This window comes from Typopeltis vanoorti, chromosome 8 (assembly GCF_054136105.1).
Source record: "Typopeltis vanoorti isolate ZY-2024b chromosome 8, IOZ_Tvanoo_1.0, whole genome shotgun sequence".
Lineage (NCBI taxonomy): Eukaryota > Metazoa > Arthropoda > Arachnida > Uropygi > Thelyphonidae > Typopeltis > Typopeltis vanoorti.
Genome location: NC_143556.1, coordinates 89,204,307 through 89,223,392, shown reverse-complemented (window position 1 = coordinate 89,223,392; position 19,086 = coordinate 89,204,307). Strand labels below are relative to the sequence as shown.

At 34.6% G+C, this 19,086-nt stretch overlaps 1 protein-coding gene across 1 annotated transcript in view; it reads right to left on the bottom strand.

Moving 5' to 3' along the window:
* Positions 1-19,086, bottom strand: part of LOC150104182 (sodium channel and clathrin linker 1-like) — a 222,682-nt gene that overhangs the window by 163,486 nt on the left and 40,110 nt on the right. The window contains exon 4 of the mRNA XM_090396804.1: positions 17,878-17,933. Coding sequence (XP_090252930.1) covers positions 17,878-17,933 — 56 coding nt within the window. The remainder of the gene's footprint in view (positions 1-17,877; positions 17,934-19,086) is intronic.

The window sequence follows — 19,086 nt, the reverse complement described above, 5'->3', positions numbered from 1 at the left end:
AAAATTTTCAGTACAGTTCAGTAACTGCTTGGTTTGTTTAACAGGCTTTCAAAGTAATTATTTTAGAGATCTAGGATATCCTTATCTTCAAAGATGATAAAGGAAATGTCACCTTTATCACTTTTGATTCCTTTTATAGTAATCTTTCCTCCATTTCTAAGCTTCTTCAATATTTATTTTCCATACTCTTACCAAAGTTTTCCCATGACTTTTGTTCAGCTACTTTTATACATAGATTAGCTCTCTAACATTTTCTCTATTCTTTTAGGGCATCTGCCAACTTATTTGCTAGGAACTTTTGATATGCTTTCTTCTTTTCCAGGATTGCTTCTTTAACTACTTGTGTCCACCATAGTGTTTTTATTTTTCTATCCTTGCAGACAACTGCACCACACACCTCCCTAGCTGAATCAAAGTCTTCTTCAGAGTTTGCCACTTAAACTCCAAAGTTTGGTTCTTGTTTTCAATTTGTTTCATTTGTCTTCAATAATGTTTGTATAATTGTCTACAATTTATTTGTAAAAGCTACTCAACTTTAATTATTTTTTAAAACTTTCTTATACACTGTTCTTTGCAGTGTGATATCCATTTTTATCCTGCTTAGTACTAAGTAATGGTCAGTTACAATTTTGAATCCTCTGTACGCACCTGTATCCTGAATGATGATATCATTTATCGGTTTTGTTATTTCTTCTGTCTTCTCTCTATGTGAACTTGTGTACATCTTTATGTTGAAGCATGGTGTTAGTAATGATTAGTCTGTGTCTTGAACATAAGTCAGTAAATACTTACCATCATTATTATTATTAGCTTTGTCCTTTTCCCTAAATGTTTCTATATGCTTACTGGGATTCATTTCCCACTCTGCTGTTCAGATCTCCACTTTTTCCATTTTCTTTATGTCAGCTGCCTGCTCTAATGACCTAAAAAAATCTTCTACTTCTTTAGAAAAATCTTCTGAACCATAGGCACAAATAAGCTTCATTGTCCATTTTCCCATTTTGAAATTTGCCCACAAACTCTACACGAAACTGCCTTCCAATCAAGAAGTTTATCTTCATGTTTGGCATTGAATGCTATTGCTATCCTTTCATTTCCTTGATTATTTATTATTGCCCGAAAATAACATCCTATACTTATTATCTAAGAATATGTTTTTGTCTTCTTATGTATTGTATATAAGTTATATACATAACTTATATAAAGTTATACATAATTTATATCACTTCACCCTTCATTTTAAACCATAACTGAAGGAAAACACAAACTGATTTGTGACAAGTTGTGGTGTACATTTTAAATCAACACTCAAATTTCTGTATAATTATGTGTAATATGTGTAATAGTGAGATGTAAAGAATGTATCGCTTTGTTTTGATATCATAAATTTTTTATTTAAAAAACCACCTACTTTAGTAAACCCATATCTTGGTTGAGTAATATTTTTTTGTGGCTAGTGGATTTAAGTTGGATTTCTGTAGCCTTGGATGTACTTAATGAAAAATTGACAAAAGGATGATTGTTAGTTTACAGAAAGAACATGTGAAAGAGTTGACTGTTTTGGCAGGCCCAAATGACTTGAAAGGTGAGAATGAAAAAGTTGTTGAATGAAGCAAAAATTAAGAGTAAGAAAGTAAAGATTATGAGTCTGCTGCTTTAGTATGATAGGAAGAATTGAGAAGAAAGACCATAATTTCTAATGAGTCAATGAGAAGATTGTGCAGTAGGAATGATGTGCAGTTTATAGATTGGTGGAGTGAATTTGATGGACGAAAGGACTTGTATATATCTGATGGATTGTATTTGAATGGTTTTGGAGTTAGACATTTGGAGAAAGTGCTGTTCATTTAGAGTCTGGAAGTGCAAAACCAGGGAATTGGAGATATCTGGAGGGGAGGAGGCAACTAAGCATATATCATCTCTGGGACAAATGAGAGTACCTGCAAAAATAGCCAGCGGTGGGATAAATGAGTGTGAATGCAGGAATGACCATGAACAGCTGGGTGCAGTTTCCCAAGTTTTGAATATAAATGGGTTGGTAATGACATTATTCAAGGGTAACTGTGAGCCCAAATGGATGTTGAAATGCATATACAAAAATGTCCAAAGAATCAGAAACAAAGGAGAGGAGTTTTTGGCATTGTTAGCTCGACTTGGTCAAAAATTATCAGCATCAGTAAGACTTGACAGAGAATGACGTAGTTAAGATAAAAAACCAAATGGTTAGTTTTCTGGCACCTTAATATAGAAAATAAGGGGATAAACATCCTTTGTTGTTTTATAGCCAGTAAGCGAAACTAAAGATCGATAACTACGATCTATAAGTTTCATGCCGAAAAACTATCGGCGAAGGGAATTCAAAGTAAAGGTGGAGCAAGATCCCCCCACTATTCTTGATATTTTCTCATAATGTAAAACACAGCTCCTAGGAGATGTAATACTGTCATTACATTATGTCATTACCAGGTCTACCTACTCACTGATGAGACCTCAAAAAAGGTTGAAACCGGTCTGGGTAGTGACCTCTCCTCATAATGTAATGACAGTATTACATCTCCTAGGAGCTGTGTTTTACATTATGAGAAAATATCAAGAATAGTGAGGGAGCTTGCTCCACCTTTACTTCGAATTGCCTTCGCCGATAGTTTTTTGGCATGAAACTTATAGATCGTAGTTATCGATCTTTAGTTTCGCTTACTGGCTATAAAACAACAAAGGATGTTTATCCCCTTATTTTCTAGAGAATGACGTAGTTACAGGGACAGAACATAGTAGATACTGTTTCAGAGAAAATACAGGAAATAGGGCTGAAGAGATATTATTAATAATAGCTGGAGAACTTCAACAAAAATAGAAGTTAAGGAGGATTGTAGATCTGAGGGAGATAGTTTATTTGAGACTGTCTAGTTTGAGATTGAGGCCAATAAGACAAATATATAGTGTTGGTTGCTACTATAGACCTGAGAGTCTAGAGGAAGATGTGGATACCATGCATCAGCAGATTAGCATAACGAACAGATGCCAAGCAGTTATCATGGGAGACTTCGACTATAGTTATATAAGATTGGAAGGAGGAAAGGGCTCATGGCAAGATGAAAATGGAATTTATACAATTACTAAGGGATACTTACCTGAAACAGCACATGATTGATGAGGGCTAAGGGTTTGGGTGTTGGATCTGGTAACAGCATCAGATCTATCTATAAGTACAGTAGCAACTTTACCTCTGATTGGGGAAAGTGAACCATGAAGTCTGGAAAGTGGCTAAACACATGGAATTCTGTCAAGAAAGGTTCATGTGGAACTAAAAAGCTGGCAATTGTAACAAACAGGTGGGAGTTTGGAGCAGTGTTACAGCATAAGAAGCTGCAAAGAATGAATGTCAGTAGTATCCAGGAAGTGGTCAGGAATTGTTTGAGAGAGGCAGTATCAGACTGCATACCCAGTACATAGTCTCTATTTAAGCTGTGATCAGGAAGATAAAAAGATTAGGGATGAAGTGGATGAATAGCAATATAAAGCAAAAGCTGAAAAAAGAGCATTGCTGCAGGAATATAAACAGAAAGGCTATCAGCATGCTTGTGAGTGAACAAAGTGCAGGCAAGAAGGGAAACCAGTATGATAAGGAAGGTTAAAGCAGTTTATGAAAGAAAATTAGCTAAGCAAGCCATACTAAATCCAAAATAATTTTTTCGCTATGTAGCACGTAAGATAAAGAATGATTATAAAAGGATTATGCTGATGGTAGGAAAGTGACAGAAGCAGAAGAAATAGTTGAGTTACTAATGATTACTTTGCAATAGTATATCATCCAAGTGGAGACTTTGAAGTTACTGATGTGAGAACTGAAATAGATGAACTGGAAGTACTCAACATACCAAAGTAGAGAAAAATATCAACGTAAATAAGTAGTGGGCCTGTACAGTATGTCAGTTTGTATGCTATGAGAACGTGCAAGAGAACTGGCAGTACCTATGAAGAAGTTGTTTAATCTGGCACAGCTATGACAAGGTTCCAAGGGAGCGCAAAGAAGGAAAAAAAAAAATGGTTTCATTACATAAAGGTGGCTTCATTACATAAAGGCTCCAAGACAGAAGTAACAAATAATAGACCAATTAGTATCTCTGGTGGTGGTTAAAGTATTGGAAAAGTTGGTGAAAGGTAAAATTCAGGAATGGGTGGACAGTAATATGATACTCTATAGAGGGCAGCATGGCTTTGTAAAAGATTGGTCCTGCCTTAGTAATTTATTCACATTTTATAGTAAGGTGACAGCAGAATTGGATTAAGGTAATGTCTACACCATGATAGTGCTCGACTTTGAAAAGGCATATGACAGAATACTGCATGGAAAACTATTATAAAACTTGGAGCAAATGGAACTGGATATGAAGCTGATAGCATGGATAGAGAGGTGGCTGACAGACAGGCACCAGAGAGTAGTATGTGGTGGAGTGGAATCTAGGAGAATAAGAGTGATTAGTGGAGTGCCTCAGAGTTCTGTACTAGGGCACTACTCTTTAATTTGCATATTAATGATACAGAGAAGATATAGGAAAGTTTTTATATTCTAGATCTTTGGAGTAATTAGTCTGAAAGACTGCTAAATGAAACAAGCAGTAGCAGCACAGTAGTAGAAAACACTCAACAGGAATGCAAATCTATAATTGAAGTAGAAAAAGCCATCAAAAACCTGAAATGTGGAAAGGCAGCTGGAGTAGATGATATTTAACCAGAAATGCTCAAATATGGAGGTATAAAAGTTTTAAGTGGTTGCACTGCATAATTCAGAAGACTTGGTCAGATGGCCAAATTCCAGATGATTGGAGTAGAGCTCTCACAGTACCGTCTATAAAAATGGAAATAAAAAAATGAGAGAATTATAGAGGTATTTCCATACGGAGTTTTCATGGTAAGATTTGTGCTAAGAAAAACTGTTGAAGCGAAGCTTGGAGAAGCAGGCTGGATTCACACTTCTATAGAGGTTGTCTGGATCAGATTTTGACTTTAAGACACATAGCTGAGAAATCTTGGACATATAACAAGCGTCTATATTTAACTTTCACGGATCTTGAAACAGCACATGACAAGGTGCTAATAGGAAAGTTCTTCAACATACTACAGTTATATTGTGTAAATGGGACATTACATCAAGCATTACAGTCTCTATTTGAGCTATTAGTCAGCAGTTAGAAGTCAAGGAGGTACAGAACAAGATGGCTTGATGTTAAATCAGGTGTTTGACAAAAGTGAAAATTATTTCCTCTGTTATTCGTTATCTATATGGATCACGTTATGAAGTGGCACTGAATCTGCTATTGAAATTGGCAGTATTAATCTTAGCTCTTTACTTTATGAAGATAATGTTATACTTCTAAATAAATCTAGTATAAGTCTGCAAGATTCCCTGACTAAATTGAATATTGCAATAAATCTAGTATGAAAATCGTGAAAATAGACAGAAACATTGAAAACATCAACTGTAACCTGAATGAAGAACCTATAGAACAAGTAAAACATTTCAGCACAATTTTTAGTGAAGATGGCAAGTTAAACATGGAAATAGACAATAGAATTAGTAAAGCTGGTATACTAGGAAGTCAGCTCATAAATTTATATTAAATAAGAGAGATATTAGTCAAAACACTAAATTAGATGTATACAAGACAGCATTCAAACCAAATTTTGAGGAACTAAGTGCTGGGATAGAAATAAAACACTCGATGAAAGACTGGAAACCAAAGATATGAGAATTCTGAGAAAGATTTGGGAAGCGAACAGATGGTATTAATGCCAGTATCATATTAAAAATGAAGATATAAGGAAAGACCTTCCATTGTTAGCATTCAGGAATATTTTAGCAGAGCTAATCTTACATGGTATGATCACTTAAACAGATTGGGAGAGGAAAGGTAAGCCAAACAAGTCTTCTTTGCTATAATGGCAGGAAAAAGATCCAGAGGAAGACCAAGATATAGGTGGACTGATACAGTAAAAAACGACTTAGAAGATCTAATAACATTGGAGTCTTGACAGATAACTGATTAATTTGTAGGAAAATTGTCTATTGAAAGTTAGTAATTATGTAAATTTTTCATGGTGACTGTCATAATATTCTGTACATTCCCTGAGGGTACATATAAGGAATTTTAAGGGGGAGGGGAAATGATGATGTAGGGAAAGATTTATAGGGAATATTCAGTTGCTTGCTGATGATGCAAAACTGGAAAGGGCAGCAGTTGATATAGGTGATGTACACATCTGCAGGATAATTTAAGTGAATTGATAGTGTATTCAAAGGACAATGGCTGTCAATTTAATGTTGAAAACTCTAAGGTAATGCACTTTGGCATGAAAAGATTGTATGATATTGATGGTACTGGATTACAGGAAATTGATGAAACTAGCAATCTGGGTGTGATGGTGAATAGAGGTTTGAAGTTCAGAGGACATATCGCAAAAGTTGGCAAAGTAGTTCAAAGGATTACTTGGATGTTGAAGAATACATTGACAAGTAAAGATAGGAAAGTTATTATCGTTCTTTATAAGGCTATGATTCAGCCACATCTTGACCACTGTGCACAGATTTGATCATCTGGGGCTGGTGATGGGTCTGTGAAATGCTTCCTATGAGGATGGATTGTGGTTGTGCGGGTTGCAGAGTTTAGTTAACAGATGGATGAGATAGAAACTTATCAGTTACTAAAGGGAGTCTATAAAATTAACACAAAAGAAAAATTTTAGTACATGAGTAGAGGGAGAACAAGGAGTCATCCCTGGAAGTTATGTAAGAGCATGGTTAGTAAAGGTGTGTGGACTAGGTTCTTTGCTTAGAGTATGGTGAATGAGTGGAATGGATTGCCAGAGGTAGTTGTGAATGTCCTAATGGTGAATAAGTTAATGAGGTATAATAAGTATTGCATGAATAAAGTTCGTTTGGGTCTCCCACAATAAGGCTTTTGACTCCATGGGAATACCTGTATAAAAATAATTTGGGGGATTTTAAAACAACATTCTCAAAGTGGAAAAACATTTGTCATACAATCAAGACCCTAGATTCAGGTGGTTATTAAAGGTTCAGAATTATAGCTGATAAAAAGTGTAACATCCACAATGATACCCTCTAAGACAGGGCTGTCCAACTTTAGGCTGCATCCAATGCTTTACTAGTAATTTAGTGAGCAGCAGCGACACAACCTTGATAGCTCAACAAACGAACAACACTAATTGCACGCCCTCGTTCCTCGTGAGCGCCCAGAGAATGCGTTAGAACAAAACAGTGTAAGAACTCTTCTTTGACACATCTAATATTTGAAAAACAGTGGATATATAGTGATGTAAAAACACCAAATAAAATAACCAACATCGAGATTATCGATTAGTGATAGAATTAAAATATCTGATATGCGTTCAGTTCAAATTGTTATTTCATTTTTTCGGTCGTGAAAATCAATACCACATCAGTACACAGGCGGGCCACACAAACTTGCACTGCGGGCTGCATGCGGCACGTGTTTTGGACAGCTCTGCTCTAAGGGATATAAGAATGTCAGTTTAAACATGATCAAATAAGTCATATTTAAATTATATTAATAAAATTTATATTTATTTCAGGGATAAATTACCTGTTATTCTGTGACAAGTATTTTCATGCTCCAAAGATGTGGTCTGAAATCTAAAGAAATATCAATGGCTTAATAAATTACATTTATTTTGTTCTTGCATGGTATTTGTGAGGATTACTTTAATAGTATTGATTCACAAATACCATGCAAGAACAAAATATATATCTCCAAATGCTACTTACCATCTTTCTTTCCCATCTTTTTTTCCCACCTCATTCGGTGGGAGTCAACCTTCTCTCTTGGATATTTCTTCCAAGATGCTTGATCAACATGGGAGGATTGACCAAATACCTACTTAAACAAATGGAGTTGATAAGAATTGAAGGCCAAAATAGGCACATTATCTCAAATGTGGCATCTACTTCTCAGACTCAATGGAGGGTACAGATGTACTATCTTTTCTGGATAGTACATCTGTGAAGAGCACCCCGATAAGAAAATTTAACATATCATGGCAGAACTTTAAAGAAGAAGAAAAAGAAGTGCTATGTAAAACACTGGCAAAAATAAATTAGGATATTCTCGAGTTTTCTGAAACACGAATAGAAGAAAAAAATTACTGAAACAAGCAATTATATTTTATAAACTGCTGGAAGATTAAGGAGGAGTTGGAATTATGGTTCAAAAAAAACAGAAAAATAACATTATTGAATTTAAACCAGCCTCCTAGAGAATTACAACTCTTAGACTGAAAATGAATAAGCAAAGTGATTTAACTATAATACAAATATACATACTCACCTCCAGTCATTCAAAATGAAGAAATTAACAATTTCTATGAGAATCTTTCCAATACTCTAAGAGACAGTAATGGGAAAATTATAATGGGCAACTTTAACTATGAAGCAGACAAGAAACAACACGAGGAAAGACTTGAATTTTCAGAGAGCACTGGATTGTATATAGGAAATGCTTTCCTTAAAAAGCGAATTAAATGAAAATGGACTTGGAAACCACCAAATGGAGAATCTTTTAATGAAACTGTTATATTGTGATTAACAAAATGGAAATACCAGAAGATGTTTCTGTTATCAACCACTTTAATTATAATAGTGTTCACAGGCTAGTGAGTAAGGATAAAAACATAGCAAGGGAGAAAGATTGAAACTGTTAATTAAAGAAAACTCACACTAGAAGGTGAAGATATAATAAACCACAAAGAAAAATTTGAGGAAATAATGAAAAGAAAGTTGAAGGGAAAAAAGTATGAATGAATCAGTCTTAGAGTAGAATGAAGGAAACAGCATCAACAATAATAGAAGGCACTAAAATTTTAAGAAAATCATTCAAGTAAATAGAACTTCCAGAGAAAAACATACCTTACGGATACTTGATCTAAAAAAGGGAAGAATTAAGAAAAAAGCAGACAGACACAGAAGTAGCAAAGACAATTTTCCAAAAGTTAGGAAAGAAAAAATAAAATTTAAGAACAATTCAGAACATAATAGAAAACAAAATATCTCTGAAAATGATTAAACAAGGAAGAAAAAAATTGATCCCAATATTGGAAAATAAGCAAGGAATAGTACAATACAAAAGAGAAGAAATTAAGAAAATATGTAGTGAATTTTATAGGGATCTATATACAGGAAAAAACAGACAAATCCTCTACTATATTTCATCATCATCAAATTCCTGCCATGTACTCTCAAGGAGTGTACAGGATATGACAGTACTACATGAAAAAATTACATCATTACTAACTTCCTATCTACAATTTTCCTCCAAATCAGTCTGTTACTTGTCAAGACTCCAACATTATCAGATCTTATATTTCTATCGTCTAAGGCACTTTGTACCGTATCAGTCCACCTATATCTTGGTCTTCCTCTGGGTCGTTTTCCTGCCAACCTGGCAGAGAACACTTGTTTTGCTAATCTTTCCTCTCCCATTCTATTTAAGTGACCATACCATCTGAGATTAGCTCTGCTAACGCATTCCTGGATGCTGACAATGTCAAGTTCTTTCCTAATACCCTCATTTTTAATATGATATTGCCATTGATGCCATCTGTTCACGCCTCTAATCTTTCTCAGGACTCTCATATCTGCGGTCTCTAGTCTTTGGTCAAGTGTTTTACTTCTGACCCAGCTCTCAGATCCATAAGTTAAAATTGGTTTGAACACAGTCTTGTATACAGCTAATTTAGTGTTCCTACTAATTTCTCTGTTATTCCATATGAATTTATTCATTTGACTTCCTACCATACCAGCTTTGTTGATTCTGTTGTCTGTTTCTATATTTAGTTTACCATCTTCAGTAAAAATTGTGCCTAAGTAGCTGAAATGTTTTACTTGTTCCACAGGTTCTCCATTCACAACACAGTTGACATTTTCAATGATTCTGCCTATTTTCATTGTCTTTGTCTTTTTATTGCTGACCTTCATACCATATCTATTACAACAGCTATTCAATTTAGTCAGAGAATCTTGCAGACTTGTAGCGGATTTATTTAGAAGTACAACATCATCCGCATAAAGCAAAGAGCTGACATTAACATCTCCAATTTTGATATCAGGTTTAATACCACATTCTTTCATAATGTGATCCATATAGATAATGAATAACAGAGGGGATAATGTACATCCTTGTCTCACACCAGATTTAACATTAAACCATCTTCCTGTACTTCCTTCAATTCTAACTGCTGACTCACAACTCAAATAAAGACTAAGTATTGCTTGATATAATGCCCCATTGACACCATATAACTGCAGCGTATTGAATAGCTTCTCTCTTGGCACCTTGTCATATGCCTTTTCCAAATCGACAAAACTTAAATACAGATCTTTGTTATATTCCCATGCTTTCTCGACTATTTGTCGTAAAGTGAAGATCTGATCCTGACAGCCTCTATTTGGCCTGAATCCAGCTTGTTCTTCACCAAGCTTTTCTTCCACAATTCTTCTCAACAGTTTCTCAAGTATACTTGCATAGATCTTGCCAGGAACACTCAGTAGGGAAATACCTCTGTAATTCTCACATGCCGTTTTATTTCCCTTTTTATATATGGGTACTATGAGAGCTCTACTCCAATCATCGGGAATTCGTCCCTCTGTCCAGGCTTTCTGAACTATGCAGTGCAGCCACTGTAAGACTCATACCACCATACTTCAGCATTTCTGGTCGAATATCATCTACTCCTGCTGCCTTTCCACATTTCAAGCCTTTGATGGTTTTTTCTACTTCAAGTATGGATATATATTCCTGACTGCATGCCTGTTGAGTGTTTTTTACCATTGTGCTGTCATCACTGCTTGTTTCATTTAGCAGTTTTTCAAAGTAATTACTCCATACTTCAAGGATATCTTTTTCTCCTGTTTTCATTTCACCTTTATCATCTCTAATTCCTTTTACAGCACTCTTTCCTCCATTCCTAAGCTTCTTCAACAACCTCCAGAATATTTTGCCGCCTTCTTGATATTTATTTTCTATATTCTTGCCAAAGTCCTCCCATGACTTTTGTTTAGCTAGTTTTACACACTGTTTAGCTTTCTTAAATTTGTCTCTGTATTCTGTAAGAGTAAAAGCTGACTTATTTGCCAGGAACTTTTGATATGCTTTCTTCTTTTCCTTCACTGCCTCTTTAACTTCCTGTGTCCACCAGGGAGTTCTGATTTTTTTATCCTTGCACACAACCTCACCACATGCCTCTCTGGCAGAATCAATCAATGTTTCCTTCAGAGTTTGCCACTGAATCTCCAAGGTTTGATTCCTGTTCTCAAATTCTTTCATTTTCTTTTCAATAATATTTCTGTATTTTAGTCTACAGTTCACATCTGAGAGCTGCTCAACTTTTATTCGCTTTAAAACTTTCTTACATGTTATTCTTTTCAATATGAAATTCAATTTTATCCTGCTCAAGACTAAATAGTGATCACTTCCAATTTCAAATCCTCTGTACACTCTGGTGTCCTGCACCAGGGAGAAAACATCACTATCAACAATAACATAGTCAATGAGACTTTTCTTATTCCTAGCCTCTTCTCTCCATGTGAATTTGTGCACATTTTTATGTTGGAACATGGTGTTAGTAATAACCAGTCCATGTCCTGAGCAGAAATCCAACAGGTATTTGCCATTATTATTAGCTTTGCTCTTTTCTCCAAATTTTCCCAAAATATTTTTGTATGTCTCACAATCATTTCCTACTCTACTATTTAGATCCCCAACAAGGCCCAACTTTTCCTTTTTCATTGTGTCAGTTGCTTTTTCTAAAGCCTCAAAAAATTCCTCCACTTCTACCTTAGTAGAACCTGCTGTGGGACCATAGGCACAAATAAGTCTCATTGTCCAGTTCCCCATTCTCATATTTGCCCACATTACTCTACTTGAGACTGACTGCCATTCAAGAAGATTAGCCTCGTATTTTGTGTTGAATACTATGGCTACTCCTTCTTTTCCTTGATTGTCATTGCCTGAATATAACATTTTGTATTTATTGCTCAGAAAGATCTCGCCAGTTTTGGTCTTTTTTGTTTCAGTCACCCCTATTATGTCGATCTGGTACTTATCTAATTCCTCAGCTAGCTCCATTTCTTTGCCATTCAGGCTTCTTACGTTGATAGTACCGATCTTTAACTCTGGTGATGTTGAGTTGGGGTTTATTTTCAGATTTGTTCCAGTAGCTGACTTTTCGCTGTTCGCCCTGGTTCCCTGGCGAAAACAACGGGGGCCTTGTTTAACCGGGCGATGCCCCAGCCGGCATGAAATTTTGTCATGTTGTACCATCATTTTTTATTTTGGTTTAACCAATAAGAATACAATTTGGTCGGCTAAATCCCAAATTGCCAGCCTATCTTCGTTCGTTCAGTATCAAAGTAGATACCCAACAGGGTGCACCACGAGAAGGTGAGGATTGGACATTAGGTCAGAAGCCCTGGTCGGTTCTCCGCATTCCTTTAAAGGCTATGTGGAGGTCTCCTCTCCGTTATACAGCTTTGACCCTTAAGCACCCCTACTATATTTAGATGAGGCTAATACAGAACCACTCCCTGTGATGTAAGAATTATGGAAAGCCCTCAAGTCAGCAAACAATAATAGAAGTCCTCGTAGAAGATGGCATATTTTAATTAAAATTAACAGATAACTGTATTGAAATTGTGGAGGACACAATTAGCAGTACATAAAAACTCAGGAGGTTTACAGTTTCATAATATTCAATGATATTTTAACTACAGAAAAAATTCCAGTACAGTTGCATAAATCCTTGATTTTATCTTATTGCTATCGATAACTATAGGACAATTAGTTTGCTATCCCAATTGTACAAAATATTTATATCCATTACAGTAAATATGATTAAAAGGTTTTTTTGAATGATGCACAACCATATGAACAAGCAGGATTCAGAACAAGATTCTCTACAATGGATCATATTCACACTATTAACCAAGTAATACAAAAAGCAAATGAATATAATCTTCCTGAATATTTAGTGTATGTATATTTTGAAAAAAAAACCTCTAATTTTCTATAACAGTCAGAAATAATAAATGGTTTAAAATAAGAAGTCATCCCAAGCAAAGTATATCAGATTATTAAGAACTGTATATCAAGATTCAACAACCAGTATAAAGCTAAAACATCAAGGAAAGGAATTTGGTACTGGGAGAGAAGTAAGGAAAGAAGATTCTATATCACCCAAATTGTTTTCTGCTACATTAGAAGAAGTCTTTAAGAACATCTCATTGGAAAACTATGGAATTAACATCAAAGGAAAAATACCCATCACTTCCATTTTGCAGATGACATTGTTCTTTTAGCAAAAAATAAATAAGTTCAGGAAATGCTAAATGACCTTAACAGAGAAAGCAGGAAAAATAGGTTTAGAGATTAATATAACTAAAACCAAACTGATGACAAATTCAGATGAAATCAAATTAAAATTAACAGATTTATATTGAAATTGTGGAGGACTATATTTACCTTGGTCAATTAGTTTTAAGGAAAAACAAGATAAAGCAATAAGTAAAAGAATCACATAAGGATACAAAGCATTTTTGCTGTATCAAGATTATCTGCTAGAAGATTTACCTATACAGCTAAAAGGAAAGCTTTTTAATATATGCATTATTCCAGTGTTTACTTATGATAGTGAGACATGGGCAAACAGCTAAAAAACAGGAGGACAGGTTGCATGTGATGCAAAGAGCCTTGGAGAGAAGAATGCCTCCACATAACAAAACGGGAACAGAATAAGAAATATTAGAATTAGAGAGATGACTGGAGTAGAAGATACTGTGAAGTGTTGTAAAGCATGTAAATGGAGATGGACTGGCTGTATTAGTAGGCTGCCAGATGAAAGGTGGACAAAATTAAACATTGAGCAGATTCCAAGAGAAGGAAAGGTTGCCAAAGCACAAGATCAAGGGATGATCTACAAAGATTTATCATGAGATGGTGGACATTGGCTAAAAACATACAGAACCGGAAAGTTAACGAAGAGGCCTCGCTATTAAAAAAAAAAAAAAGTCAATATGAACATTTAAGAGATTTTTCCCATAAAGTGCATTTTAGAAGTCCTCACCCCAATCAAAATGCTATATACAATAAATTTCCAGGCCCATTGTCACAAATGATTTCCCTTTACTTCCTCCATAAAACATTATATAATTTATGGATGAACACAAATGGAAAACATGAAACTGATAATTTTTTTATAAGATACATTATGTTATTAGTATCAGCATGTCTTGGAATGTACCGTCAAGGATATATACACTAAATGTAGTAACATTTCCATACTATTAAGACTAACAGGACATTGTTTCCTACAATATTCTTAGAGTATTGTAAATATATATATATATATATATTTTTTTTTTAATAAAAAAATCTTACCTACAAAAGGATATATACTTATAGTATATTTAGTACCCACTGAGATAAGAATTAGCATTATCTAGCAAACTCTACTCTAGAGACCAAACACTATTTTAAAGCCACTTAGATCTTGAAATAAGCAAAATAGTGGTCTCACACTGTGCAGTATCAATCATCTACCATTTAAAGGTATTTGCAAACAGCCATGCTGGGATCCAAATTCAGAGCCTGCAGTTGGAGAATAGACTCTATCCATCCACTTGGACAATGTCTTAAGCTTCCACCTTCTACGGTGGACCTGACTCCATTAATCCATCTATACTTTAATCTTCTATTATGATTTTGTCACTGCTTAAAATATCAGTCTGTAATATCCATCCATCTTCTCATTTGTGTTGGGCTCAATGGCCTATCATAGCCAAGTAACTTGGCTTCACAGAAACCCAATACTGCTTAAATAATAAGGCAGTTAATCCTATTATATTGTCTGCTATAAATTGCATGTGTTCTTCTGGCAGGTTTGTCTGTTTCGTAAGATGATCCCAAGTTTCCAGGAGGGAAACACTAGCACCTCTGTATGAGACTGGCTAACTCACCTTCTATTGAAAAGCTCTGATAATAGCTTTGTGTCCTAGATGGAACTCGATCCAGATCTTTCCAACCAAAGGGCATCATCTATATCATCTATCTGGACTGAGTTATGGAGTGGTATTTGTTTTAAATAACTATAATCTTTCACAGCTCATTATTTTTAGATTTTTTTTTAAAGGATGAAACTAAGGGCAGGACAAGGATAAGTAGCACCTCTGCTAGCAAGATGAAATGTGGTTTTATGCCACTTCAGTCTCCAATAATGGTTATGCTACTGAAGTGTTACTTCAGGAGGTGAAAATCAACTAATTATTTTAATCTTTCTTTTTTTTTCGAAAAAATCCCATTAAATTTTCAAAATTATAAGTGCGCTTCGCAACCATATGCCTGGGGAAGGAGTGTCCTAGGTTCGATTCCCGTCGGTGACATGAGGAGCTGAAGGATCTTCCTCAGCCATAGCCAAGTTAGCCAGTCTTGGGCGTGGACAGCAGGGTTTTTTCCCCAGTTTATTCTGGGGTTTTTCATCCTGCAAAGCAGGCAAACTGGTCTTGAGAACTCAACACTACAGGCCATAGGATACACCGGGGCATAAGGCTGACCACCTTATCCTGTAAACGGAGTGAGGTCCGAATCAATGGACCCTCGACACCGCAAGGTAAAAGAGGGTATAAGGATGATGATGATGATGAAATTATAAGTAAACATAGCAATTATTTTAGAAAAGTTTTTCTATTTAGTTACAGAGCAATTTTCTCACAACAGTCTTTATTCCTATCTTGAAGAGCTATTTTATCACAAGGGTATTTTATTATGGATCTGTGTACTTGGCAGCAATACTATTTTATTGTAAGATCTTATTTATCTTTTAATGCCTCTTATTCTCTAAAGGAAATAGAAAAACTCATTAGACTGAACTAAGTTTTGTAAATCAGTAGGCAGCCAGTCTCTAATCTTAGTCATCAGCAGAGTTCATGGTTACCAATGATTTCAAGACATTGGGGTGAAGACATCTGCTGGAATGTTATATTCAATTGTAACTAGTATTACTATTTGAAGTATTTGTGAATTAATTTTTTCTAAGAGAAAAGTATATTTTTCAGTTGTTATTTGGAATTATGGTCAAAGGAACTAAGACGATGATGATGATGAGAACTGTACGTTACATGTGTTTTCTGACCACCTGCTTTGTAGGATGAAAAACCTGAGATTTTGTGGATGGGGAAGGGAATCTTCTACCACTGCATAAGACCAGCTAACTCATCTTTAGATGAAAAAATCTTTATAAAAGGGTCTTGTGTCTTAGTTAGGATTCAAACCTAGCTCCAATTGAAGAGTACAGTCACTACTGACTGAGCTATAGAAGGATGACTGACTTGGGAACTGAAAAAAAGGAAGAAAAGGGTGGGTCCATTCCATTTGAAGCTAATCTGCAGTCATTTTCTCATGCCTTAGTCACATCGTGAAACTTGCCAAAAATCTTTCCACAAGAGTATAAAAAAATGTTCTACTCTAGTACCGAACTTAAAATCTGTACAAATACTCAGCTGTAAACCTACTGATTGGGATATTAAATTTGATCTATTAAAGAAGATCAAAATATGGTAAACATGTAGCAGACACTGAGCTGCTTAATATATATATGTATCTAAGTATATTCATGTATATTGATGCATGAATTGACATACATGCATCTGTGCTTATTTTATATATTTTGTTTTTAATGATTTTTTTTTTCCATGTCTACTAAGTCTACATGTTTTCAAAATTACTTTACATGAATGCACTTCATTACATAGGGGAGCCCTCTAGTTACGTCGGAGATCTGTTCCTATGGACCAATGTAAGGCAATTTTTGATGCAAGTCGGAATTACCATAGCCTAAGTTACTTACCTAACCTAAAACACCCTAAAGTCATATGTATATATCAAGAAACAGAACTAGGCCATAGGAAAATGAAAGGGAGAACATAATTACTGTATAGTACAGAAAAATGACAAAAATGAAACTGTAATAAAAAACAAACACATAAAATAATCTTTTTGCCTTTTCTTGAATTAACATGAGGCTAATTGGTATACGATGTTGATGCTGGTCTTCCAGCCAAAGAACAAGATGCCTTTCCATCTCAATCATGATTCTACTACGTTTTTTCATAACCACAGTCAATTTCATGGGCGCCAATCCTTTCAGATGTTTCAAGGATGCGAACTTTATCCTTGATAATAGTCCCGACTGTGGTATGACTTAAGAAGTCCAATGTGCGGCTGATGTTTGTTGGCATTTCTCCCTTTTTTGCCCATTTAATAATGTCTAATTTCACTTCTAATGTAATGGCTTTCCTTTTCTTTGACACACTGCCATCGGAAGAGTCTGCCTTACATTTGGAAGCCATATTGAAAAGTAAAAAAGTCACAAAAAAAAAAAAACAAACACAAAAGTGAGAGAGCAGATATAAACAAAGCACGCAGTACTCAAAGAGTGTATGCTGGGACCCAAGAGAAGCCACCTCTCCCAAACAAATGCCGCGCAATGGCGTATTCTTCCACCGCGCTCACAAACAAGTTCGCCCATGACGTTTGAATTTTACGTCATGCTGCTTCAAGTCGAAACGACGTAGGTTGAGGACCCCCTGTATAACACAAGTAAGTCAATAGGAAAACAATGGATGAATTATATCAATCTTCCCACCAAACTTAAGTGCAATGCCTTTTTTTTTAGAATGCATTTTAGTATTTCAAAAAATTGAAATTTTGGATATTATTAAAAAATAATTTCCAAAACTAAAATAAACAAAAAAAGCATGCAGAAAAAGTATTTTTTGACAATAAGTTTTACCTATTATTCTCATCTATCAATTTCATTATTGACTGCTTCAATTCTCCATGTTCAATCTATACATACAAAAAAAAAACATTAAAAATAAATAAATAATGTTGTAAATAAGCATCTCATATAACTGTTATTAGCATTTAATAATAATATATTTTGGATTTTTTAATTCATTATGGATTTTTTAATATATGAAATCAATCATATTAGAACAAATAGATTGGCATTAGTATGGTTGTGCTTATAACATTTTTTATTAATATTGTAAATGTTAAACATGTATGTTCCTTAAACATAATGATATTCTATTGTAGATGAATTTTAGCAAATCTTGCTAAAATTCATTCAAATCATATGCTGTGATAAAAAATGTCATCTGACAATACTGTATAAGTCTCATTTTGTCTCAAGTATGAAGTTAGAGTGTCTTGAATGATCAAATAAGCTATGTTTAAATGACATTAATAAAATTTTATTTAGTTCAGAGATAAATTGATCTACATGAACTGTATGAAAAAAGAAAATATCACAAAATAGTATACTGGATTATAAACAAGTGGAAAGATGCACTTGCAGGGATGATGGTATAGGTATTACGAGAGGAATATAAAGTGATATGAAGAAGCAGTACCAAAGCAGCATATTGTAGTTATATAAGATTTAAAAGAAGACATTTGAAAGCTTATACCATGACCTCTAATACAACAGGTAATGGCATGACCATTACACACACCTCAACAGAATATAAGGTCTACGATGACCTTGGAACTTCAAGTATGTGGTTAACAATCTTCACTAGCTTAAGGGATTACTTAATGTAGTCAATAACTTCACAGAGTAAAAATAATTGTCTATCAGCTGCCAATGAGTGCAATTTAAAAATTTGTACACATTATGCAAGTTTATAAAAAAAAGATAATGGGAAAATGTTAACAGAGAAGGAGTTGGAGTTAGCATGTTGAATGGTAAATTTAGTCAACTGTGTGTTCTATTGCCTTGAAAAGGAAATATATTACCACATCTTTAATCAGAAATAAATCATCAGATATTGTATCCACAAAGTCAGTGTTTGCAAAAGATGGAATATTCTGACCATATTGGAAGAATGCTATATCATAATTAGATAACACAAAAATACATCGAGTACCTCACATTGTCTTCACCACACATAACAGAAGAATTATAAAAGTAATCATAATTTATAATTATGAATTT